Consider the following 25823-nt stretch of genomic DNA (forward strand, 5'->3'; position numbering starts at 1 on the left):
GCCGCCACCTCGCCCGGCTAGTTTTTTGTATTTTTAGTAGAGACGGGGTTTCACCGTGTTAGCCAGGATGGTCTCGATCTCCTGACCTCGTGATTCGCCCGTCTCGGCCTCCCAAAGTGCTGGGATTACAGGCTTGAGCCACCGCGCCCGGCCACGCTTGTGATTTTTGCACATTGATTTGTATCCTGAGACTTTGCTGAAGTTGCTTATTACCTTAAGGAGATTTTGGGCTGAGACGATGGAGTTTTCTAAATATACAATCATGTCATTTGCAAACAGGGACAATTTGACTTCTTCTTTTCCTAACTGAATACCCTTTATTTCTTTCTCTTGCCTGATTGCCCTAGCCAGAACTTCCAACACTATGTTGAATAGGAGTGATGAGAGAGGGCATCCCTGTCTTGTACCAGTTTTCAAAGGGAATGCTTCCAGTTTTGCACATTCAGTATGATACTGGCTGTGGGTTTGTCATAAATAGCTCTTATTATTTTGAGATACGTTCCAACAATACCGAATTTATTGAGAGTTTTTAGCATGAAGTGCTGTTGAATTTTGTCAAAGGCCTTTTCTGCATCTAAAACTACTAAAATGACAGAAACACCGTATTTCCCCTTTACACTTTTTAACTGCTCCTTTTCATATCTCTATTTTTCCCAATGGCACGGTTATTCTTTTGGTTACCCAGGTAAAAAACCACTGCAGTACCCAATTTTCTTTCTCTGACTTCGCAGTCTATCAATTACTGTCTTACTGACTCTCTTTGTACTATTCCTTTCAAAGCTTCTCCTTTCAAAAATATTTATTTTAATAGGCATCTTTTAAAATAAGAACACTTGCTTTATGAATTGTTTCCAAAATATTACCACAAAATAAAATTACTAATTCTATAATTTCATCAAATATCCAGTTAATATTCAGTTTCCCAATTGTCTCAAAATGTAGAAAATAGATACAGCCTAAGAGTTCACATGGGTTTTTTAAAATATTTTAAGTCTAGAATGGCCCCACGTTTTTGAGATTGTATTTTCAGAAAGTATACAACCTTACTATTTTGCATAATCATTACCCTCCTTTACAAAACCACTACTACCAAAAGAAAGATATTCTGTCTCTAGACTTCTCCTCTCTCTAATCCATGTGAGGTACTGTTAAGATCATGTGACTTCAACATAAAAAGTCCCTGGTGATTCCCCATTGCTTAGCAAATGAATCCTTTATTTTTGAGCCCACCATGTATAGTTTTCACAACCCAAGTCACACTTAAGTCTGCCATTAATAGCTTACACAGACTATCTTTTCTTTCAAACAACTCAACTCTACAATATCCTTTGTATATCCAACACTGTAATGCTTCTGTACATCATTCATTCATTCCACAAAAAACATACTGAACACCATCTACAACCTAGATACTGGAGAGGCAGCAGTCAACAACCACAAAAAATTCTTGCCCTAGTTTAGCATACATTCCAGTGGGAAGAGGTAGAAAAAAAACCAAGTAATTATATAACATAACAGAAGGTAGTAAGTGCTAAGGAAAGAAGCAAGCAGAGGCGAGAGTGAACAGGAGTGTAAAGAATGAGAGGTAGAGTTTTCCAGTTTTAAATAGCAGTCTCCGCCAGGCAGGGTGGCTCACGTCTATAATCCCAGCACTTTGGGAGGCTGAGGAGGGTGGATCACTTGAGGTCAGGAGTTCGAGACCAGCCTGGCCAACAATGTGAAACCTCGTCTCTACTAAAAAGACAGAAATTAGCTGGGTGTGGTAGCAGGCGCCTGTAATCCCAGCTACTCAGGAGGCTGAGGCAAAAGAACTGTTTGAACCCAGGAGGCAGAGGTTGCAATGAGCCGAAATTGCTCCATTACACTCCAGCCTGGGTGCCAGAGCAAGACCTTGTCTGTAAAATAAATAAATAAATAAATAAATAAATAAATAAATAAATAGCAGTCACCGAAGGCCTTACTAAAGTGACATTTAAACAAAGACTTACAAGAGACGAAAGCATATGAATAGATGAGGAAAGTGGGTTTTCAGTATCAAAGACATCAAATGCAGAGATCTTGGGGCAGGATTACAGGTAGCTGATATAAGAAATAACAAAAAGGATAGAACAGGTCACAGGAGAAAGAGGTGAGAAAGCGAAGCAAAGGATAATATAAAACCAGGGTAGGGATGGGCAACATAAGCAAGTCTTACTATTAGTTAGAGAAGTCTATGAACTGGTGACAGAAAATGTTGGGAAGGGAACAACAGATCAAACTGAGAACATACAAGCACCAATGAAGTGATTGCTGAAATTTGTGCTTTTAGTGCATGCACGATGGCTCCTGCTTGTAATTCCATTGACTTGGGAGGCACGGGTGAGAGGACTGCTTGAGGCCAGGAGTCTGAGAACAGCCTGGGCAACATAGTCACATCCTGTCTCTATATAAAAATAAAAAATTGGCTGGGCGCAGTGGCTCATGCCTGTAATTCCAGCACTTTGGGAGGCTGAGGTGGGCGGATCACCTGAGGTCAGGAGTTTGACACCAGCCTGGCCAACACGGTGAAACCCCATCCCTACTAAATATACAAAAATTAGCTAGGTGTGGTGGCGGATGCCTGTAATCTCAGCTACTTGGGAGGTTGAGGCAGGAGAATCACTCTGGGAGGCGGAGGTTGCAGTGAGCCAAGACAGCGCCATTGCACTCCTGCCTGGATGACAGGGTAAGACTCCGTCTCAAAAAATAATAAAAATAAAAAATTAACCAGGCTTGGTGGCTACAGGTGTAGTCCCAGCTACTTGGGAGGCTGAGGTGGGAGGATCGCTTAAGCCCAGAAGTTCAAAGATGCAGTGAAATAGAACTGTACCACTGCACTCCGGTCTGACAAAGCAAAATCCTGTCTCAAAAACAAACAAAACAACTTGGGCTTTTACTCTGAGTGAAACAGGGAGCCACTGGAGGATTCTGAGCAGAGGAGTTGCATGAGCTCTCAGGTATGAAAAAGGTCATGCTACCGGCAGTATTGAGAATAGACTGTTGTGGGGTAAGGGTGGAAGCCCCATTAAAAGGTTTCTGCAATGAACTGGTAAGAAATGATGGTGGCTTGATTCTAGGAACTAGTGATAGAGGTGGTGAGTTAGTGATTCAGAATGTATTCTGAAGGCAGAGGATTTCTTAACAGATTAGATCTGAAGAACAAAGGGAAGAAAGGAATCAAGGATGACTCTTAAGCTTTTGGGTATGAGCAAATGGAAAAATCGCATTTCCATTAACTGAGATGAAGATGCAGGTGGAGCAGGTTTTGTTTGAAAGACTGAGAATTCATTGTTTACTCTCAATTGTCTCTGTTTATGTAGCTCATCCTCAGTATCCAGTTCTTACTCACCCTTTAAAAAACAAATTCAATTGTCATCTGTACAACAGAACTTTCCTGAACCAATTGTTCAAGTCAAAGTATTATCTCTAGTTCTGAATTTCCAAAGCCCTTCTTTTCTAAACTTCTCCCATGATTCTTATTAATTTTAAATTTAATTACATTTATATATTCCAATTAGCCTTGATTATTAAACTTTAGGCTTCCAGAGGCCAGAGAATGTTTCTTGCTTATCTTGTATACTCTGGAACAAGGTACAGTTCCTCAAACACTGCAGGTCACAGTTAATGTTTGCTGAAGGTTGAGGGAATGAAAAACCACCAATGAAGTGATACAGTATCACTGGACTTCAGAGACCAAACTCTAAAAAATTGTAGTTTGATTTGAATAGTGAAGGAAGGATGAGACGTACGAAAATTGGAGAAGTAGATGATAAAGTAAAAGGGAGTGCAACACAAACCAAGAGAATACTTCCATTAATTTAGAGAAATCTATGAAACTTTGTAATCTAAATAATGAAAAGTGTTAGAAAAAAATAACAGGTTACATTGAGAATAACTCTAAATACCACAAAGTTGGATTTTCTTCTATATATGATAATGTAATTATTGCATGTTCCTGAGCATAAGTTTAAGACATACAAGATCATTGATAGGCTGGGCACGGTGACTCACAACTGTAATCCCAGCACTTTGGGAGACAGAAGCGGGCAGATCACAAGGTCAGGAGATTGAGACCATCCTGACTAACACGGTGAAACCCCATCTCTACTAAAAATACAAAAATTAGCCGAGCGTGGTGGCAGGCGCCTGTAGTCCCAGCTACTTGGGAGGCTGAGGCAGGAGAATCGCTTGAACCTGGGAGGTAGAGGCTGCAGTGAGTCAAGATCACGCCACTGTATTACAGTCTGGGCGACAGAGCGAGACTCCGTCTCAAAAGGAGGAAAAAAAAAAACAAAAACCATCATTGATAAAGATTAATCCTGCAAAGAATTAAAATGACAGATCAAAAAAGGATCAAAAGCTATTTAGAAGAGTACATCAACAGTCCAAAAATGAAGAACCAGGGTAGTAACAGAAAATAAAAGTAAGCATAAACTTCAACAAACCTAAATCTAAAATGAGCAAAATACAACACAAAGTCAGATGTGCGTGCCAAAGTTAGTTTTAAAAAAATTACGTACAGCTATGAAAAACAAAATAGATGGTTTCTAATCATAAATATTTATAATAAAGTTTATTCAGGAAAGGTAGGATAAGTGAATACAAACAACCAAAAAAGAACTGAAAATGTTATCAAAATTAATCTCCCAGAACACACCAAACCCTAGAGGGATTTGTGGGTTTTGTTTTGTTTTTTTTGGAGATTTTTTTTTTTTTTTTTGAGTCTCACTCTGTCACCCAGGCTAGAGTGCAGTGGCATGATCTTGGCTCTCTGCAACCTCCACTTCTCAGGTTCAAGTGATTCTCCTGCCTCAGCCTCCTAAGTAGCTGGGATTACAGGCATGTGCCAACATGCCCAGCTAATTTTTGTGTTTTTAGGAAACAGAGGTTTCACCATGTTGGCCCGGATAGTCTTGAACTCCTGGCCTCAAGTGATCCACCCATATGGGCCTCCCAAAGTACTGGGATTATGAGTGTGAGCTACCAGGCCTGGCCCCTAGAGGCTTTTTGATTAAGTTCATCCAAACCTTCCAGAGGCAGGGAGCACTCAGCTTGTACTGCACAGAAGACAGACAAAGGTAACCATTTCTAAATTGATCTCAGAAAGCAAGTAATAATCCTGATTTAAAAATAGAATAAGGTGATAAAAACTAGGGACCCATCTCAGTAGAGCTGCAAAATTGTTGCAAATAGAAACTAGTTGTGAAATAGTTTACACTTCAAAGCAAAACAAAAATTACAGAATATCTAAATGTACTGCCTCAAAGGATAGTGTGAATTTGAAAGCAAGAAAGAAAGAGAGAGAGAGAGAGAGGGAAAATGCGTCTGTGTGTATGTGTATATGTGTGTGTGTGTGTGTGTGTGTGTGTGTGTGTGTGTGTGTGTACAGGACTGCAATGCTGAATCATTATAATAAAGTCTAGTAATCGAAAAACCATACTATTATATCCACTAATAAAATTTTAAATCAAAGGCCCATAAAACACTATCATGTAGAAAAAGCAGAATACGTCCCTCATAAAGAACACATATCTCGAAACAAAACCAACATCATAGTGGGACAAAACGGGGTGTTTTATTTGAGTCTGAAAAAAGTAAGAATGAGTATACTATCATTATTTCTATTATGATCTCTTCCAGAACTTAGTGCAATACATTAAGAAAACTATATATAAGTACTTAAACTGAGGACACAGAATTATCATTAGTTACAAATAATATAACTGGAAAATGAAAGAAAATCAGCTGAAAACTAAGAGAAACTGGTATTGACTATAAAAATCCAATCTATTCAACTATATTCATAGAAATAAATCTAAGAAATGTGAAGAATCTACATTTAAAGAGCTACAAAGCTTAAGAGACATAAAAGATTTAAACAATAAAAGTATTATGTATAGATACAATAGAAAAACTTGATATTATAAAGACAACAATCTTTCCCATTCCTCGAATCAATTTGTACATGTTGTGTGATTCTCCTCTATTCCAGAAGTTCTAGCCACAGAAGCCTTCTTCTCTTCCTACAATACACCACATTGCTTCCCATCTGAGGACCTCTATACTTGCAATTCTATTTCCTACCCTCCTGTCCTGCCATGACTAGTCCATTTGAAGTCTTGATTCAAATGTCACTTCCTCAAATACACCTCCTGTTGGCTACCCTCTCTACTCCTGACCCCTTCCCCCAAATCGAGTCACTATAGATTTACCTTTTCTTAATGTCACTAATCACTACCTACGATAATTTTGTCATACTTTTACCATCTGTCCCCCTTAAGATAGGAGGTCTTCTCTAAGACAGGACTCCTGTCTTGTTACTGGAGTGTGATAGCACCTAATAATATTTGGCAAAACTATGTGCTAATTCCATATTTTGGTACAGAATAAATTTTTTATAAAGTAATTTTTAATGACATCAAAGCATTCATGATGCACCATTAAATGACTTAAGCAAGTAATAACAAAGTATACATAATGGTCCCATTTTTATAAAACCAAAAAAAACACATATGCTCTACGTGATATGTTACAAAGTAATACATCAGGAAAATACTAAATTCTAAATCATTCTTGACATAACAGAAAAACTGCTCACCTGCTGGCCTTGAGGACTTTGCAAGATCTGAGCCACAGCTGCGAGTGTATCTGTATTTGTTATCTGAGATACCCACGGATCAGGTAAGCCTTGGACCACATTGGCTGGAGTAACAGGTGTCACAGGAGTTCCTTTAAAAAAGAACATCACACTCCCCAAATAAATACATAAGTAAAAAACTAAGACTTGAAAAAGCAGAATTTGTTTTATTACTTTTATAAAATACATGCACACATATTAAGTTTTTATTTTATTGTGTCCACTTTGAAAAATCACTTAAAATCCTTTACAGAATTAGGTAGGTTAAACACACACGCGCGCGCACACACACACCCCCCCCTCGAAAGGATCTGTCCAAATTTGTCCTCCTCAATTAACTCAGTTACTACAGTGTCCCCACTTATGCTTGGAAGATAGTGTTCCAGGAACTCCAGTGGATGCCTGAAACCAGAGCTAGCACCAAAACCTATATATGCTATGTTTTTTTCTGTATGTTCACATATACCTATGATAAATGTTAACTTATAAATTAGGTACAGTAAGCAACAACAATAGATTAGCAACAACAGTAACTAATAAACTATACTGTGAAAAAAGTTATGTGAATATATTGTCTCTCCCTCTTTTTCTCTACCTGTCAAAGTATCTTATTGTATTATACTCACCTATTTTCGGACTGTGGTTGACTGCAAGTAATTGAAATCATGGAAAGCAAAACTGTGGATGTGGGGAGACTACTGTACTTTTAAAAAGCCTACAATACTTAACAGCCATTAAAAATCTTACTTTAGGCCGAAGGCCGAGCACAGGGCTGGATCACAAGGTCAGGAGATCGAGACCATCCTGGCCTAACCCGGTGAAACCGCGTGCTCCTAAAAAAAAAATACAAAAAACTAGGCGGTGCGGAGCAGTGCGTGGGCGCCGTGTAGTCCCAGCTACTCGGGTGGAGGCTGAGGCAGGAGATGGCGTAAACCCGGGGAGGCGGAGCCCTTGCAGTGGAGCGCCGAGATCCAGCCACTGCACTCCAGCCTGGGCTGACAGAGCAAGTTCTCCGCTCTCAAAAAAAAAAAAAAAAAAAATCTTACTTTAGAGACAAAATTCAGTAACATGAGGAAATACTCAAAATACAATCTTCAATAAAAAATTTTTATAAGTATACATAATATAAAACCATGTTTGGGCCAGGTACAGGGGTTCACGCCTGTAATCCCAACACTTTCAGAGCCCAAGGCAAGAGGACTGCTTGAGCCCCGGAGTTCGAGACCAGCCTGGGCAACACACCAAGACTCCATCTCCAACAACAACAACAAAAAATTAGCCAGGCATGGTAGCGCATGCCTGCAGTCCTACCTACTTAGGAGGCTGAGGTGGGAGGATCATAGAGCCCAGGAGGTTGAAGCTGCAGTGAGCTATGATCAAACTACTGCACACCAGCCTGGGTGACAGCACAAGGTCTCAATAAGCAATACATCAATTTTTGTTCACACACACACACAAAATATATACGAAATGCTAACCAATTTAATTCCTGGAACTATGATTTAAAAAAAAAAATTTTTTTTTTTTTTTTTTTTGAGTCAGTGTTTCACTCTTGTTGCCCAGGCTGGAGTACAACGGCGCAATCTCGCCTCGCTGCAACCTCCGCCTCCTGGGTTCAAGTGATGCTCCTGCCTCAGCCTCCCCAGTTGTTTGGATTACAGGCGCCTGCTACCACACCCAGCTAATTTTTTTTATTTTTAATAGAGACAGGGTTTCAGCATATTGGCCAGGCTAGTCTCCAACTCCTGACCTGAGGCCATCTGCCTGCCTCGGCCTCCCAAAGTGCTAGGATTACAGGTGTTAGTCACTGCGCAGGGCTGGAACTATGATAAAAACTTTTATCATAGTCATTTAAATGCCTCAAGAGAACATGATTTTCAAATTTTGGTTTTGTTAAATATTTCAGGGTTTCTTAAAAAATATTAAATTCCCCTAGTATCCTATAAACACCAAGTTGATACAAAATCCAAGTATAAGAAGTTACAGACAACCTAAATCAGGAAAAACCTAATTGACACACCAAATTTCTAAGGTTCATTGTATTTATGTTTCTGTGAATTAAAAGAAAATTAGTTTTCTACATTTTAGAAATAATTACATACAAATATATATCTAATTTTATTTTTCTCTACAAATATTTTCTTTCGATTATCTAATGCTGGACAAATTTTCCTGCACTGTCGAATTATTTTTTATATGAACAGTCATCCAAAAAGTATGAGTAAAATATTTAGACAACAAATCTATATTAAAGCAACATACCTGGAGTATTGCTCATAGCAGTGGTAGTGCTGGCCAAAACAGGTGTGACAACAGGAGGCGGAATCCCGGCTGCCATATCCAAAAGAGGCTGAATAATCTCACTCTTAAATACATTATTCTTCTGCCATAAGTTTAGTACTCTCACTATTTTACTCTAGAGAAAAAAAGAAACATGACATTTTGTTTTTTGCTCTCAAAATCTTAGTACAGTCATTTCATAGGGGCATTCTGGGCCCTGGATGGAAAGGAGAAATTAAAATACCTCAATTGTACTTTCTAGCCCTAAAATTCTATGTTTCTATCATTTTGCATTTGCTACCTTAAGGTGCTTAAAAACATGTTACTTCTGACAGACATGCAAATGAAATGAAAGCTTCATTTAGTTGAAGGCAGAGATGACATCTAGGCTTCCTCTCTTATGTCACTTCTAATGATATGGATGGTAACACTGGCTGGAGACCTGTCTTAAGTATTCTGAGGGTGAGCCAGGATTCATCTCAGTACTAACGTTATATTTATAGTTGATTTTAACTTTGTCTTATACAATGTCTATCTTTTGAACAAACAGGTAACTTGTAGGACAAAGTCCTTATCTAATGTGACTTAAAAAGTTTCATTTTACAAACTACTTGAGGAGAGGGCATTTCCTCATGGAAGAATTTAATCAAATTACTTCCTTTTTTGAGCATCCTGCCATGAATGCTAATTCCCTACTGACACTTTGAACCAGAGATGGACAAACTTCTGTACAGACAGAATCTGAAGCTTAACCATTTCCTCTCTCTTCATTCCCTCTTTTCTTTATTCTTTCCTATTCCCTTTCCCCTTGTAGAATGTCAGTGTCATACTGGCATTACTTAATCTGGCCCTCAGAATGATGAATCATGCTCCGTATGAATAATGTTCTACATTATTTCATTTTCTAATATTTGAGTCCTTTACCATTTTGTAAATTAAAAAAAAAAAAACAAAAAAAAAACATAAAAAACATGCTTGCTACTGGCAAGCAGACTTTGACATCTTGAACCATCTCATTTTTTCTTCTTGATATGCCCCTGAACTACAGCACTGCACCCTATTTTATATTCCTCATAAAGAGTCTCAGCATTGCCCATCCCAACCCACACTCTAATCATTTTACCACCAAATAAATCACATTTTTGTTTTAGTGTCACCTCTTTCTGGATTACTCAAAAAGTCAGAGTTCTTCGTATTTTTGGTAAGGTTCCAGTCAGTCATATAGTATTTATGCAGCTGCTATAAAATTCATGAAATATTTACGATCTATAACGTTGCTGCTGATCTTGGTCTCAACCAACATTAAAAAAAAAAAAAAAAAAAAAAACTTTAGTATCCTCATTTATAAAATAAGACAGTATACCAGAAGGATTCTCAGGTCCCTTTTCTCAATCTCCAAACTGTATTAGACTGTTTAAGCTGGCTGGTATTTTAAATGTCTAGCCACTCTCAAATTTTGAGCATCTTGGGAGGGAGATATATGCTTTGTTAGTTACAGCTCTTCTTATAGCAATACTATAACGTACTTCTATTTAATTACTTATACCCTAATCTCAGTCATTTCATATGAGAATCTATTTCGTTGGGAAATTCTATGTAACTACTGCCTGTCTCTTGTTATACTCTGCGTATCATAAACTTGAAAAGACTAGTTATTAGTGACTTATATTTCTTGGGTAATTCTGAAATCTAGTAACATAATTAGCAGTATTTAGAGAAAACTTGGTAACTAGAAAAATTCCTACTTATATATCTCCCTTGGTTGTATTAAAGTTTTACATATCCTGAAAGTTTCAAACTTACAGGCAGAAAAATATGCCCAATGAAAAATAATGTCTCAAGATGTTCTACAGTATTTTGTAAGAACGATCAGCAGTTCCATCTATTATACCTTGCTTCTGAAAATAAACATTTCACCCAGAGCACACACATATCAGAGTAACAATATCCTGAATTCATATTATCACTAATAAAAGCATAAGTTATTATGTAATAACTATTTTCTTGATACTATCACCAAACAATCTGATTCACAACTATATACTATTACGTAATAACTATTTTCTTGATACTATCACCAAACAATCTGATTCACAACTGTTTAGCACATAACTATTCTGCAAACAAGTACTAAGTCCTAGTTACTACTATTGTGATGCCACTTACTCCATTAGGAAAAAAAAAAAATGAGAGGCTAAAATCAAGTACAAAAAAAGAACATTCTGTTAAATGTATATGTTTTACAAAGTAAAATAGCAATTTTCAGAATAAAGATCTCGTTCATCTTTAAATCCCTCATAATATTACAGTGACATATTTTAAAACTATGTCCAAACTATATTAATGTGCAAATGTGTGTATTTCAAATGAGGCACAAGAAAATTACAGAGACTGCCTCACACTTTCTGATTTGACTATTTCTCCACTCTAAAACATGAGCACTTGGAAAATGCCTTATATTCTTCTGCTTTATATAAAAATCTTTCAGGTTCCAAGCCACCCATCATATACTTTTAAAATTGGCCAGCACCTAACCACTATCATTCTATATATCTACATACAATGTCCCTCATTTATGATTGAGATTACAATGTTAATCTATACTCTCCTCCTATGGTTTAAAAGAAAGCCCTATTCCATAAGCCCTAGTATGAGATATTGTATTATGAAATCTACACATTCAAGAAAGATTTAATCATCAGAGCTGACTGAAATCCAAGTCCAAACTAGTGAAATTTCTAAATCAAAGTAAAGTGACTTCTAAAAAATATATGTATAAAATTTCAGATTAGTACATTACTTCAAGTGGGAGTCTAAGGTACCTATTTTAAAAATCAATTATGACAGGTCACTTAAAATTGGAAGCATTCTAGGTCGGGCGTGGTGGCTCACGAGGTCAGGAGATCGAGACTATCCTGGCTAACAAGGTGAAACCCCATCTCCACTAAAAATACAAAAAATTAGCTGGGCGTGGTGGCGGACGTTTATAGTCCCAGCTACTCGGGAGGCTGAGGCAGGAGAACGGCGTGAACCCGGGAGATGGAGCTTGCAGTGAGCCAAGATCACGCAACTGCATTCCAGCCTGGGTGACAGAGTGAGGCTCCATCTCAAAACAAATAAAATTTAAAAAAGTAGAAGCATTCTTTTGTCTGCACAGAATTATTAAAGTACTAAGGTAATTAAAAAGAAAAATCAAAAACTTTCTGTCTCAAGGAGTATATCCAAGAATAGTTCACAAAGAATATAGCATAATAAATTTATCTTCAGCCGGGTGCAGTGGCTCACACCTGTAATACCAACATTTTGGGAGGACATGGTGGGCGGATCACAAGGTCAGGAGTTTGACACCAGCCTGGCCAACATGGTGAAATCCCATCTCTACTAAAAATACAAAAAACAACTAGCAGGGTGTGGTGGCGGGCACCTGTAATCCCAGTTACTCAGGAGGCTGAGGCAGGAGAATCACTTGAACCCAGGAGGTAGAGGTTGCAGTGAGCCAAGATCATGCCATTGCACTCCAGCCTGGGTGATAAGAGCAAGACTCCGTCTCAAAAAAATAAATAAATAAATTTATCTCCATAGCTATCCATTATAACAAGATTTTTTTCTGATTCAAGACTATATAATAGTTATGAAAAAATAACTACTTAATCTTGTTATACTCAATATAAAGGTGAACCATTTGTGGTGAACTTTGAAGTTATGTGGTTCTTCCATAAAACAAACATGAATCTTCATCTATTCTCATCTTTCCATACTTAATCAACACTGCAATCAACCCTGTCAGAAAAAGCACACCTCAAATTCCAAATCAACATCCAAAATAAATAAGCTAACCTCTCAGAGCAAGTAAAAGGATAAGCAACTCCTTTTCATGCTTGCTCATGATCCAAAGCTTTCTTTTTACTTGCTATTTATAGAATATTTACACATTTAGATCTTACACATACCAGACTTAGTAGTATGATTAATAAAATTCTACCATAATAGAAGAATTTTAATATGCAGTTAAATATCAACTCGTGTCAAATAATAATTCCGAATTGACTGTGTGTGTGAATAAGTTTCATGTAATTCCAAAAGCTTATTTTAGCCATTTTATTTAACACCAATTGCTTCAATAAATTAAAAAGTAGCAAATCTGCTACATCTTTCTGTACTCTCTGTTTAAGAAATTCAAAGAACAAAATGGAACATGAATACCGTAATAATTAAATATTCACATCTGAAATAACTAAGAGCAAATGAGAACATAAAGATATATACAGTCCTGTTCCACTTAATGACAAGGATATGTTCTGAGAAATGGTATCATTAGCAGATTTCATCATTGTGTGATGTGTACTTACACAAACCTAGACGGTACAGCCTACTACACACCTAGACTATATGTCACATTCTATTGCTCCTAGACTACAAACATGTACAGCATGTCACTGTACTGCACACTGCAGGCATTTTTAACACAATGGTATTTGTGTACATAAATGACAAATGGTAAAATAAAAATACGGTATTATCATCTTAGGAGACCACCACTGTATATGCGGTCTGTCACTGAAACATCATTATGTGGCACATGACTGTACTAAGATAATATGAAGACTAATTAAGACCAAGAGGGTACTGTTATCTACTTTAAAACAAACAAAAAATCAGCAGCATACCTTGTCATCCCCAGGGCAACGATATAAATTCTGGAAAGTGCTAATGATGTTATTACTAAATCTGGGTGCAAACACATCCTTTTCTTGACCAAACTGATGTCTGGATTGTCGCACAATGGAGTCAATAACATAAAGTCCAGGTACTTTGTATTCTGGTTTACACTGATGAAAAAAGAAGAATGAAAAGGGAAGGAAACGAAAAGGTAAAATTCTTGATAGACAAAAATCATCATAAATCCTGTGTAAATACAAAGACACTGCCTATGCTGAGGTAATGAATATTCACACATTGACTACTCCAGTATCGTCAGTTTCTGGAATGGCATTGTAAAGAATCTACTTTGACTACTCTATACATTCAGAAGTTCTAAAATAGTACTACATAACTGGATTCAATGACATAAAATAAAATGATAAATAAGGTACCACTATAATTTTTAAAATTTGTTTAATCATTGTGAAACGCTACATGGAAGAAAGAAGCAAATTCAGGAAAGAAGGGCCCTAGCAAACACACTGCCAACATGCCTCAACTCAGACTTCATCTGGAACACACAACAAAAGGGTTCCTATACAAATGAAAAGAACAATGCCAAATGGCAAATTATAAAGTTGTAAATACAGAGGCCAAAGTTTCCATTTATTTCCCAAACATAACATCTATAATTCTGGGGATCTATCATGTGTCATCCAGCCTGGAATGCAGTGGTGCCATCATGGCTCACTGCAACCCCGACCTCCCAGGCTCAAATGAACTTCCATCTCAGCCTTCCAAATAGCTGCGACAACAGGTGCACAGCGCTAATTCCTGTATGTTTTTTTGGAAGAGACTTGGTTTCACCATGTTGTCCAGGCTAGTCTCAAACTCCTGGGCTCAAGCAATCCTCCTCACCAGATCTCCCAAAGTGCTAGGAATACAGGCATGAGCCACCGTGCCCTGCCTCCCCTACTTTCTGAACATAAGCTTTTTTAGCCTATGTAGTTAGGCAAGCACAATGAAGAATCCTTTTACTTGCAAGCTTTCTGTGCAGTATCTTTAGATATACAGACATTAACATTTTGTGGGACAGAATTTCCTTCATTGGTAGATTAGGCATTTTTGCTACATAAAACAGCAAAAAAATTATTTAGTATGATTTAATGTTTTAAATAATTTTAATACTTGAAAAACCTGGCTAAGTCATCAACTAGAAACCTGAGAGAAGAATCAAAACAAAGAAATCTGCAATACTTTAAAATGTTCCTCTTTAAGTACCATTAGACTCAAAACAAGAATTCCTAAGACTCTCTAATTGAAACAGCCTTTGCAAAAATTTTAACTGAGGAAGTTACAACAGTGAAAGCGAGCAGACCTAACCAACTCCATCTTGCTTTTAACTTTTAAGCTGTCCTTGTCATTCCTGGGCCTGGGCCGAAATAACATTGGGAGGGGATTTAGTTTATGGCTTGATTCAGAAACAAAATTAACATTTAATAATAGTCCTTTCCCAAAAAGACACTCTTCTTGCCTGGGTACCAGTCTGCCTTTGTAAGACTAACAAATTAGCTACAAGATTAGAAATTACAGTTTAGGGACATGCAGCGTCTGAACCTCCCCCAAATTGCTCCTGAGTATAACATCACTATCATAAAACCTAAGATCAGTGCTTGAGACATTTTGCAGACCTTTCACTGGATGGATCAGCTGACATCACCCAGGCTGGTAATCTGGTTCAAGCAGTTCTGCGATGCCACCCAGGAAGAGAAGACAGCAAGAAAACCTCACTTCGACCTCCCTATGATTCCATCTGCAACCTGACCAACAGCACTCCCCACTTCCTGAGCCCCTACCCACCAAATTATCTTTAAAAACTCCAATCCCTATCCCAGAATGCTCTTGGAGACTGATCTGAATAATAATAAAACTCCAGTCTCCTGCATAGCTGGCTTTGCGTGAATTGCTCTTTCTCCACTGCAATTCTCCTGTCTTGATGAATTGGCTCTGTCTAGACAGCAGACAAGGTGAACCCACTGGGCAGTTACACAATGGCATAAGGTATTTTTACTGTAAATAACTTTCTAAAGCATATCATATTAAGTTTTATGGATATACCATTTTCAACTATATTCTAGTAATTTCCAATTTCTTCTTTTATAGAGAAATAGCCTTTTAGGGGAGAAAGGTAAGAATGAATAGGGAGAATGCACCTTTAAGTATATTTCCATGATTTTTCATTTTGTCATCCAAGTTGTCATCTGCAGGTTAACATCTGTTATGGTTATTTGTCAAAGAACCTTCTAAGTAAGTTGGACCATACACTTTGCAATATACAAATATACCTTAAATAATTATCCTATTTTTAGAATTTATGCTCCCACCTGCAGGTACTAAAAGGCGATATTAATTTAAAGACAACAAAGCTAGAGTGGTAGAAACAGAAGCATGTGGCTGTACCTGCAAAGCACTGAATAATACTAATGGTGTGGCATGTAAGAAAGATGGCTCGACAGATTAGAAAAATTTAAATCTAATAATACCAAGTGCTGACAAAAATGGGGAGCAACACACACCCATGCATTGTGAGGAGGAGTGTAAATCAGCACAATCATAGTAAAACTAATTTAGTATTATCTAGCCACGGTGAAGAAATGCATATCCTGTAACCAGCAATTCCACTCCTACAGAAATGCAAGCTGTATCAGGATACTTATTATCCTACATATGTAAATATTACACTGCTCACAGCAATACTGTACAGAATTGCAAAAACCAGAAAACACACATACAGTGTCAACAGGAGAAGTGGGCAAGCTGCTGTCTATTCACATAATGGATAATATACAGCAAAAGATAGTAATAAATACTGCTACACACAAGGATGAATCCTAGACACATGATGTTGACTAGGAGAACTGTATAAAAAGAATACATACCATAGGATTACATTTAAGAATTTAAAATACATTAAACCACTTTAAGAATTCGTTTTATACAAAGTAAAACTATAATGTCAAGCAAGGACGTGACACAAAAGTCAAACTGTGGTTACCTGGGTAGGGGGTGTGCAAGACATGATTAGGAAGACGCACTTGGGGCTTGTGGGCTTCAAAGTTCTACTTCTTGAAATGAGTGGGAGTTACATAGGTTTTCTCTTTATAAAAATTTGGCTGTATATACTGTTTTCTGTACTTTTCTACAGATGTACAGAGAAATTTCACAATAAAAAGAAATATAGTTGTCCCTCAGTAGCCTTGGGGGATCGGTTCCAAGACCCCTGCAGATACCAAAATCCAAGGATGCTCAAGTCCCTTATATAAAATGGGCAGTATTTGCATATAACCTACGGACATCATCCCATATACTTTAAATCAACTCTAGATTACTTTGAATACCTAATACAACGCCTACACATCGCTTCATTCACATTGTACTCAGTGTACAGGAAATTCAAGTTTTGCTTTCTGGAATTTCGTGGACTATTTTTTCCCCAAATTTTGATCCCAATAGGCTGAACCCATGGGTTGGAACCCACAGATACGGAGGAGTGACTGTAATTATATAAACATCCCTGGTTTCTTAAATAAAGCAAGAGGCAAAAGTTTCTCTAATCATAATGATTAAGAATGATAAGCTTAAGATATATTTGAAACGTAAATTTAAGAAGTGTGGAACTTACGTTGATCTAAAATATCCTAGGGAAGAGGAGCTTTAATAAAAGTACATATGAAAAAGTGAGAATCTGGAAATATACTCCTTTCAAACTATTTGTGCCCATGTACAAAAATCTTTTTGTATCCTACCTCCAAGGGTAAAGGTATACTTTAAGTCCAGTTACAGAATACTGCACCCTACATGAAAAAAATATATATATATATCTCAAGACACCAGAGGTAAGTAAATATAACAGCCATCTTTCTTTTTCTTTTATTTTTTTGAGACAGAGTCTCACTCTGTCACCCAGGTTGGAGTGCAGTGGCACGATCTCAGCTCACTGCAACCTCTGCTTCATGGGTTCAAGCAATTCTCCTGCCTCAGCCTCCTGAGAAGATGGGATTACAGGCGTGTACTACCACGCCTGCCAACTTTTTGTATTAGTAGAGATGGGATTTCACCATTTTAGCCAGGTCGGTCTCAAACTCCTGGCCTCTCAGGTGATCTGCCCACCTTGACCTCCCAAAGTGCTGGGATTATAGGCGTGAGCCACTGCGCCTAGCTAACAGCCATCTTTCAATGTGGACTCAATCCTTCCTCTGGAAAAATATCAAAGAGCAGAAGCATAAATGTTTGGCTTCATTGAAAAATACATATCTACTGCAAAATATCAACCACCATAACAACCATGTACATAAAGCTACCAGATCAAGTTTCTAGAAAACAAAAAACTTTCATGACGATAATCTTTATATGGTTTAGCACCATCTTTTCATTTATTATTTACAAAGTAAATGTAACCTGAAAATCACCACAAATAAGCCACATTTCTTCTCTAAGTATGCAGCAGGAAATTTGAAGAAGGTAATGATAGCCAAAAACTTACAGATTAAGGCAACAGTAACTCATCTACAGACCATTTTCAGAGCCAGAAAGATGAAATTTATTTTCGACTTCACCATATCTAAGAGTAGCCACAGTACCATAGAATGTATTTCACTATAACAAAGCATCTAGATTTTTTCAGAATAAATAGTTCTGAATGATAATATTCAATCTTATTCTGAATCTAGTGGACAGATTTGTTTGTAGTACTCATGCAAAAAAGGCAGGGGATTTCATACAGACAAAAAGAGTTGGGTAAACTCTACATATTTTTGGAACAGAGCTAAGGATTTCATTTTCGCATTTCAAACTAGCAAATGAGAACAGAATGGTTAGCTATGGATGGTAGAAAAGTCACCAAATCATGAGGTCTCTGGCTCAAAATAAAATTTATTGCCTTCAGGATTCAGGATAACTAAGGTAAGTTAGTTATTTATAATGCAAATATAGGGATCTATGATGGTTAACACGGAGTGTCAATTTGACTGGATTGAAGGATACAAAGTATTGATCCTGGGTGTGTCTGTGAGGGTGCTGCCAAAGGAGATTAACATTTGAGTTAAATGTTCCCAGTGAGCAGGGGAAGGCAAACCAACTTTTAATCTGGATGGGCACCATCTAATCAGCTGCCATCAAGTACAGAGCAGGCAGAAAAATATGAAAAGGAGAGAATGGCCTAGCCTCCGAGCCTACATCTTTCTCTCGTGCTGGATGCTTCCTGCCCTCGAACACTGGACTCCAAGTTTTTCAGTTTTGAGATTCAGACTGTCCTTGCTCCTCAAGCTTACAGACAGCCTGCTGTGGGACCTTGCGATCATGTAAGTTAATACTTAATACTTAAACTTCCCTGTGTGTATATGCATATATACATACACGCACACACATATTCTATTAGTTAGAAGATATCTATACGTACTCTGTATACGTGTGTATATATAAACATATCCTATTAGTTTTGTCCCTCTAGAGAACACAGCATCAAAATAGAAGTTCTAAAACGTGTCTTCTAAAGTTTCCTTATCTGTTTGTAACTCCAGCCTTTGCTGCTGCTGTCGTCCCCGTTTTGTTTTTCTATTTCTTGCTTTTTTGTTTTGTTTTGTTTTGTTTTTTTGAGACAAGCTTTTGCTTTGTTGCCCAGGCTAGAGTGCAGTGGCACAATGATGGTTCACTACAGCCTCAACCTCCTCCTGAACTCAAGCCTCAAGCAATCCCTCCACCTCACCCACATAAGCAGCTAGGAACACGGGCACTTGCCACTTTGCCCAATTAATTTTTGTGGTTTTTAGGCTGGGACAGGGTTTTGCCATGTTTGCCCAGGCTGCTGGTCTCAAACGCCTGAGCTCAAGCAATCCACCAGCCTTGGCCTCTCCCAAACTGCTAGATTGCAGGCATGAGCCAGAGTGCCCAGGTGTTTGTCTTATAAAGCTAAGACACAATCAGCATATGAACTGATTTTTGGCAAAATCAATTAGGACAAGGCCAGAGGCCAGAGTATTCTTTAGAGTAGTTTTCTTGGCCTAAAGGAAGTAATATTTACTGTTAATTTTTCATTTACCGTCATCTATTACTGCATAAATCTTTCATGACTAAAACATGGGTTCATGGATAATATATGACCAAACTGCAGCCACACTTCTCCCTTATACAATTTATGGTATATGAAGAGAATATAAAATGGTACAGCCATCTTGGAAAACAGTTTGGTAGTTTCTTATAAAATGGAGACATGTACTTACTATCCCAAAGAAATGAAACTTACATTCACACACAAAAAAACTCTGGGTATACAAGTGTTCCTAGCAGCTTTATTCGTAATAACCAAAAACTAGAAACAACCCAGATGAACCCCAATAAGTGAATGATTAAACTGTGGTAAATTCATACCCTGAAATACTACTCAGAAATAAAAAGGAAGGAACTATATGTCTCTTCTGGTTACTGTAGCCTTGTAGTATAGTTTGAAGTCAGGTAGCACGACACCTCCAGCTCTGTTCTTTTTGCTTAGGATTGTCTTGACTATATGGGTCCTTTTCCTATTCCATGTGAAATTTAAAGTAGTTTTTTCTAATTCTGTGAAAAATGTCAATGGTAGTTTGTGGGAATAGCATTTAATCTATAAATTACTTTGGGCAGTATAGTCATGTTCACGATATTGATTCTTCCTACCCATGAGGATAGAATGTTTTTCCATTTGTGTCCTCTCTGATTTCCTTGGGCAGTGGTTTGCAGATCTCCTTGAAGAGGTCCTTCACACTCCTTGTTAGCTATATTCCTAGGTATTTTATTCTCTTTGTAGCAACTGTGAATGGGAGTTCATTCATAATTTGGCTCTCTGCTTGGTGCATATTGTTGATGTATAGGAATACTTGTGATTTTTGCATCCTGCGACTCTGCTGAGGTTGCTTATCAGTTTAAGGAGTTTCGGAGGCAAAACCACAATGAGATATAGTCTCATGCCAGTCAAAATGGTGATTACTTAAAAGTCAAGAAACAACCGATGCTGGTGAGGCTGTGGAGAAACAGAACACTTCTATATTCTTGGTGGGAATGCAAATTAGTTCAACCATTGTGGAAGACAGTGTGGCAATTCCTCAAGGATCTAGAACCAGAAATACCATTTGACCCAGCAATCCCATTACTGGGTATATACCCAAAGGAAGAGAAATTATTCTACCACGAAGACGCATGCACACGTATGTTTACCGCAGCACTATCCACAGTAGCAAAGACATGGAATCACCCCAAATGCCCATCAATGATACACTGGATAAAGAAAATGTGGTACATATACACCATGGAATACTATGCAGACATAAAAAGGAATGAGATCATGTACTTTGCAGGGACATGGATGAAGCTGGAAGCCATCATCCTCAGCAAACTAACACAGAACAGAAAACCAAAGATCCCATGTTCTCACTCATAAGTGGGAGATGAACCATGAGAGCACGTGGACACAGGGAGGGGAACAAAACACACCAGGGCCAGCTGGGGGTGGGGGGTGAGGGGAGGGACAGCATTAGGACAAACAGCTAGATGATGAGTTAATAGGTACAGCAAACCACCAAGGCACAGGCATACCTATATAACAAACCTACATGTTTTGCACTTGTATACCAGAACTTAAAGTAAAATTTTTAAATAAAAAAGGAAGGAACTATTTGATACATGCAACAATAGATTTCAAAAGAATTACGTGGGCAAAACCAGCCAATCTCAAAAGGTTACATTTTGTATGATTCCATTTATATAACATTGTGAAATACAAAATAGAGAAAGAGAACAGGTTAATGGCTGCCAGGCCTTAGGGATTAGGGATGGTGGGGAGGAGGAGGTGAGTCGAGTGTGACTATAGAGTATATAAAAGGGAAACACAAGGCATTCTAGTGGTGAAGAAACTGTTCTGTATCTTGACTATGGTGATGTTTGTATGAATCTATATATACGATTAAATGCATACATATACAAATGAGTGCAGGTAAGACAATTAAAATCTGAATAAGGTTAGTGTCAATAGGTGACTGTATCATGTTCTGATTGCAATATTTTACAATTCTACAGAACGTCACCATAGTGGGAAACTGAGCGAGGGGCACACGGGATCTCTACATGATTTATTCCTTATGATTTAATGACATGTGAATCTATAATTAGTTCAGAAATAAAAGTTTAAATATTTATATATATTTTTATATATATATATATACACACACACAACTTATTTTAACCATTAAACAAATCTGTTGCTGGATCCCTGATTTAAACAGGTAGTAGCAAGCATTTAAGTTTTTCCCCGTAGACTGACTGGCTTCTTCACAATGACTGTAATTATCTCACGATGGAATAACTTTGCTCATTCCAGGTCTTCCTAAGATTCTAACACGTTTGATTCAAAGTACCCTACCCCAAATGAAATCAGTCAACAAGCATTTATCCATAAATTCACTTTTACCTTTTAAACCTTTACAACTCAAATTGTGGCTTGTGAAGAAACATCATCTAGGAGCTGCTACAAATGCAGAATCTCAGGTTCCTCTCCACACTCAGTGAATTAGAATCCACATTTTTAACAAGATTCCTAGGTAAATTCCTACTCATAAAGTTTATGAGGCACAGTGTAAGGCATTAAAACTTTTCGGCTGGGCACTGTGGTTCACGCCTGTAATCCCAGCACTTCTGAGAGGCCGAGACTGATGGATCATTTGAGGTCAGGAGCTCAAGACCAGCCTGGCCAACATGGGGAAACCCCATCTCTACTAAAAATACAAAAACAATTAGCTGGGTGTGGTGGCGCATGTGTGTAATCGCAGCTACAGAGGAGGCTGAGGCAAGACAATAGCTTGAACTCGCAAGACAGAGGTTGCAGTGAGCCGAGATCATGCTACTGCACTTCAGCCTGGGTGACAGAGTGAGACTCCGTCCAAAAAACAAAACAAAACAAACAAAACAAAACCAACAACAAAACAAAACCAAAAACAAACCAGACATTAAAACTTTTAAAGAAAGATCTTTTATCAGAACAACAATCTCTGAGAAATGCTTTTAAAAGCGTTAGACCAAATAAAATGTTCCAATCACTAACACTTTTCAACTTTAAGTGAAACAGACAGCATACTTGTTATTCAACCCTTTATCTTAGCTTCAAGTTACCTAAACCACTTAATCCCCAAATATGTTTTATCAATACTACATACACACACACATTTTTTTGAGACAGGGTCTCACTCCGTTCCCCACGCTGGAGTGCAGTGGTGTGATCTCAGCTCACTACAACCTCTGCCTCCTGGGTTCAAGCAATTCTTGTGCCTCAGCCTCCCAAGTAGCTGGGATTACAGGCATGCACCACCATGTCGGCTAATTTTTGTACTTTTAGTAAAGACAGGGTTTTGTCATCTTGGTCAGGCTGGTCTTGAACTCCTGGCCTCAAGTGATCCACCCACCTTGGCCTCCCAAAGTGCTGGGATTACAGGTGCGGGCCATTGTGCACAGCCTATCAATACTGTATTTTAAATATTGAGAAAGTAAGAATTTTAAAAAAGAAAAAGGAACTGAATCACGTAACGGCTAACTGACTTATTCAAAGTTACCTAGCCAGCTGAATGACTGAAATCTCACTTCAAGTCCCGCACCTTTCTCCCAGGTGAAGAACATAAACACACTGTAACCTTGCTGAATCCTTAATGCCACATGACACTGATTCTCAAACTGGCTCTGCTTACATTTAGGCACACGAACACAGGCAGAACACAAACCTAAGTAAAATTATATGAAAGGCACTTTCATTTTATTTCTCAATTAGAAAATAAAATAACTGGAATCACTTTTTAACAGTCCATCAAAACAATTTAAACTTGGGTATTTGATCTAAAGGAGAAGAGTACAGGCATTAATCTACAATTATAGCACATGTATGGAAAATTATATACTTACTTTCTGAATAAACTTCTCAACACTCTGTACCACATGTTTATAGAACTAAAAGAGGAAAAAAATGAAGTATGGTTTTAAAATCAGTTTGAGGAGATTGAAATTTCCTGATAACCACAGGTTTTACATGCTCCAAAGGTCTATCAAAACAATTATCTTAACCAAGAATTCTGAGACATTCTTGTCACTAACCTTTACATGCAACTAGCTGTGCTATATAATTAGTAAAGGGCTTCTCTGAAGTAGATGTATGATCAGTATGTTCAAAGTGCATTCATTACCTTACCATAGACATAAAACAATGCTACTGAAGACCTTCTGAAAGCACACTTTAACAAACAGTTGTGTTGACAGCAAAATACTTGTAATAAATACTGGTGCGTGTATGTTCTTACATCCATGAAAGGAAAAGTACAGATTTCATATAATTCTATCAGTTAAATCAAGGGAAATTCAAAAAATCAAATAACTACAAGTAACATTAATAAATGTATGTATGGTAGTTGTTTTCAACTTCATTTATCTCCTGCTTCTCCTGGAAAATAAACTATAAGAATATAAAATAAAACATAGAAATGTATAATATCCTAATGCATCAGACAAAATGAATCAGCAGAAGTGAACATGTAGATTAAAAATTAGTAATGGGCCACTATCACTTTTAAGAAAACTTAGAAGATTTAAGTTCCATAAAATATAGCACTATGAGTAAACTTGAAATAAATTATTAATTTAGCATAAAGAATTTGTGCCTAATAAATTTTAACGCCACAATAACAATACCATCTTGGCGTATTATTTCTGTTTAAAGAATCTGAATTGTGCTTCTCTTTATACTTTTTTTTTTTGTTTTGGAGACAGTCTCACTCTATCCCACTGGTGTGCAGCGGCACAATCTCAGCTCACTGCAACCCCCGCCTCCCGGGTTCAAGTGATTCTCCTGCCTCAGCCTCCCAAGTAGCTGGGACTACAGAAGCATGCCACCACGCCTAATTTTTGTATTTTTAGTAGAGATGGGGTTTCGTCATGTTGGCCAGGCTGGTCTCCAACTCTTGACCTCAAGTGATCCGCCTACCTTGGCCTCCCAAAGTGCTGGGAGTACAGGAGTGAGCCACTGTGCCCGGCCCTCTTTATATTTTTCTTCTCATGAATTATGGATTTTAAGGACATTCCCTTAGACTGAAGAAATATGAACATTCAACTAAACCTCAGCACTAAATCCAGTATTTATAATAACAAAAATAAAGGAAAACATCATGAACTCATATTCACCAAATCAAAACCTACAAGTTTAAGTTTGGCTAAAGTTACTTACAATAAAGTAAGTTTACTCAATGGTTTAAGTTACTTAAGTAAAAAAGCTAAAACAACTACTTAAAGTTATTAGGCTCTTTATAGGCCTCTAAACATTTAAAAATCAATATGCAAAATATTAAATAACTACACACTGAAGGAACAATTCTTCTGGAAGACACCTTGACAGTGTTCTTTGCTTCTAGTTACTATACACAATTAGAATAAAACTGCTTCCTAAATCTTAACTGAAAGTTTATTAATTCTCATAGGCCTTCTTCCACAGTAGGTTTTCTGGGAGGTTTTGTTGACAGTGCAATGTTAATCATCACTCATTAATCATTTCTATATAAAAAACAATGACTTACCTCAATATGAAACACAGTATCACTTAAATCTGATTAATAAAATTCAGTGTTATATATATATACACACACACACACAAAATGCAATTTAAAGTAATAAAGTAGTGAAAAACAGCTGGTCTAGAGTCTTCAAAAATGTCAAGTCACAAAAAAACAAAACGGCTGGGTGATAGGACAAATAAGTATAATGTGTGATCTTGACTGGATTCTGAAAGAGCAGGGTTGACGGGAACAGCTACTAGTCAACAATGCAACAACATTAAAATGTAACGATGAACTGTATATCAGATAATTATATCAAAGTGAAATTTTTTGCATGTGATTGGTATATAATGGTTCCCTAGCAAAATGTCTTCATTCTCAGGAGTTTCAAATTCAAGTATGTATCAAAGATTGTTATTACGAATGAAGTTTGAAACTAACTTCCACATGTAGCAAAATGTTAACAATCAGCAAATCTAAGGGAAGAATATGTCCTGCTCACCATAATAATTTGCAACTTACGTTTAAATTTTTTCAAAATTCAAAACATTAAAAACAATAAGTCAAAACAGTAAAATATATCATAATAATAAAGATTAGACTCTTTTTAAAAAACATTACTTCTTTTTTTTTTTTTT

The 25823-nt window shown here is 37.3% G+C and overlaps 1 protein-coding gene across 7 annotated transcripts in view; it reads right to left on the minus strand.

Moving 5' to 3' along the window:
* Positions 1-25823, minus strand: part of SCAF8 (SR-related CTD associated factor 8) — a 234198-nt gene that overhangs the window by 168190 nt on the left and 40185 nt on the right. For 6 of the 7 annotated variants that reach the window (XR_001889169.1, XR_001889170.1, XM_017891985.1 and 3 more), the window contains 4 exons: positions 23549-23593; positions 13603-13764; positions 8918-9071; positions 6617-6747 (listed from right to left, as the gene is read on the minus strand). Coding sequence is in view for 5 of the 7 variants with exons in the window: in XM_017891985.1 (XP_017747474.1) it covers positions 6617-6747; positions 8918-9071; positions 13603-13764; positions 23549-23593 (492 nt within the window). In the remaining 2 variants the exon portion in view is untranslated. The remainder of the gene's footprint in view (positions 1-6616; positions 6748-8917; positions 9072-13602; positions 13765-23548; positions 23594-25823) is intronic. The other variant, XM_017892006.1, reaches the window with a different exon arrangement.

The sequence above is a fragment of the Rhinopithecus bieti genome, unplaced genomic scaffold (assembly GCF_001698545.2).
Source record: "Rhinopithecus bieti isolate Rb0 unplaced genomic scaffold, ASM169854v2 scaffold_1583, whole genome shotgun sequence".
Classification (NCBI taxonomy): domain Eukaryota; kingdom Metazoa; phylum Chordata; class Mammalia; order Primates; family Cercopithecidae; genus Rhinopithecus; species Rhinopithecus bieti.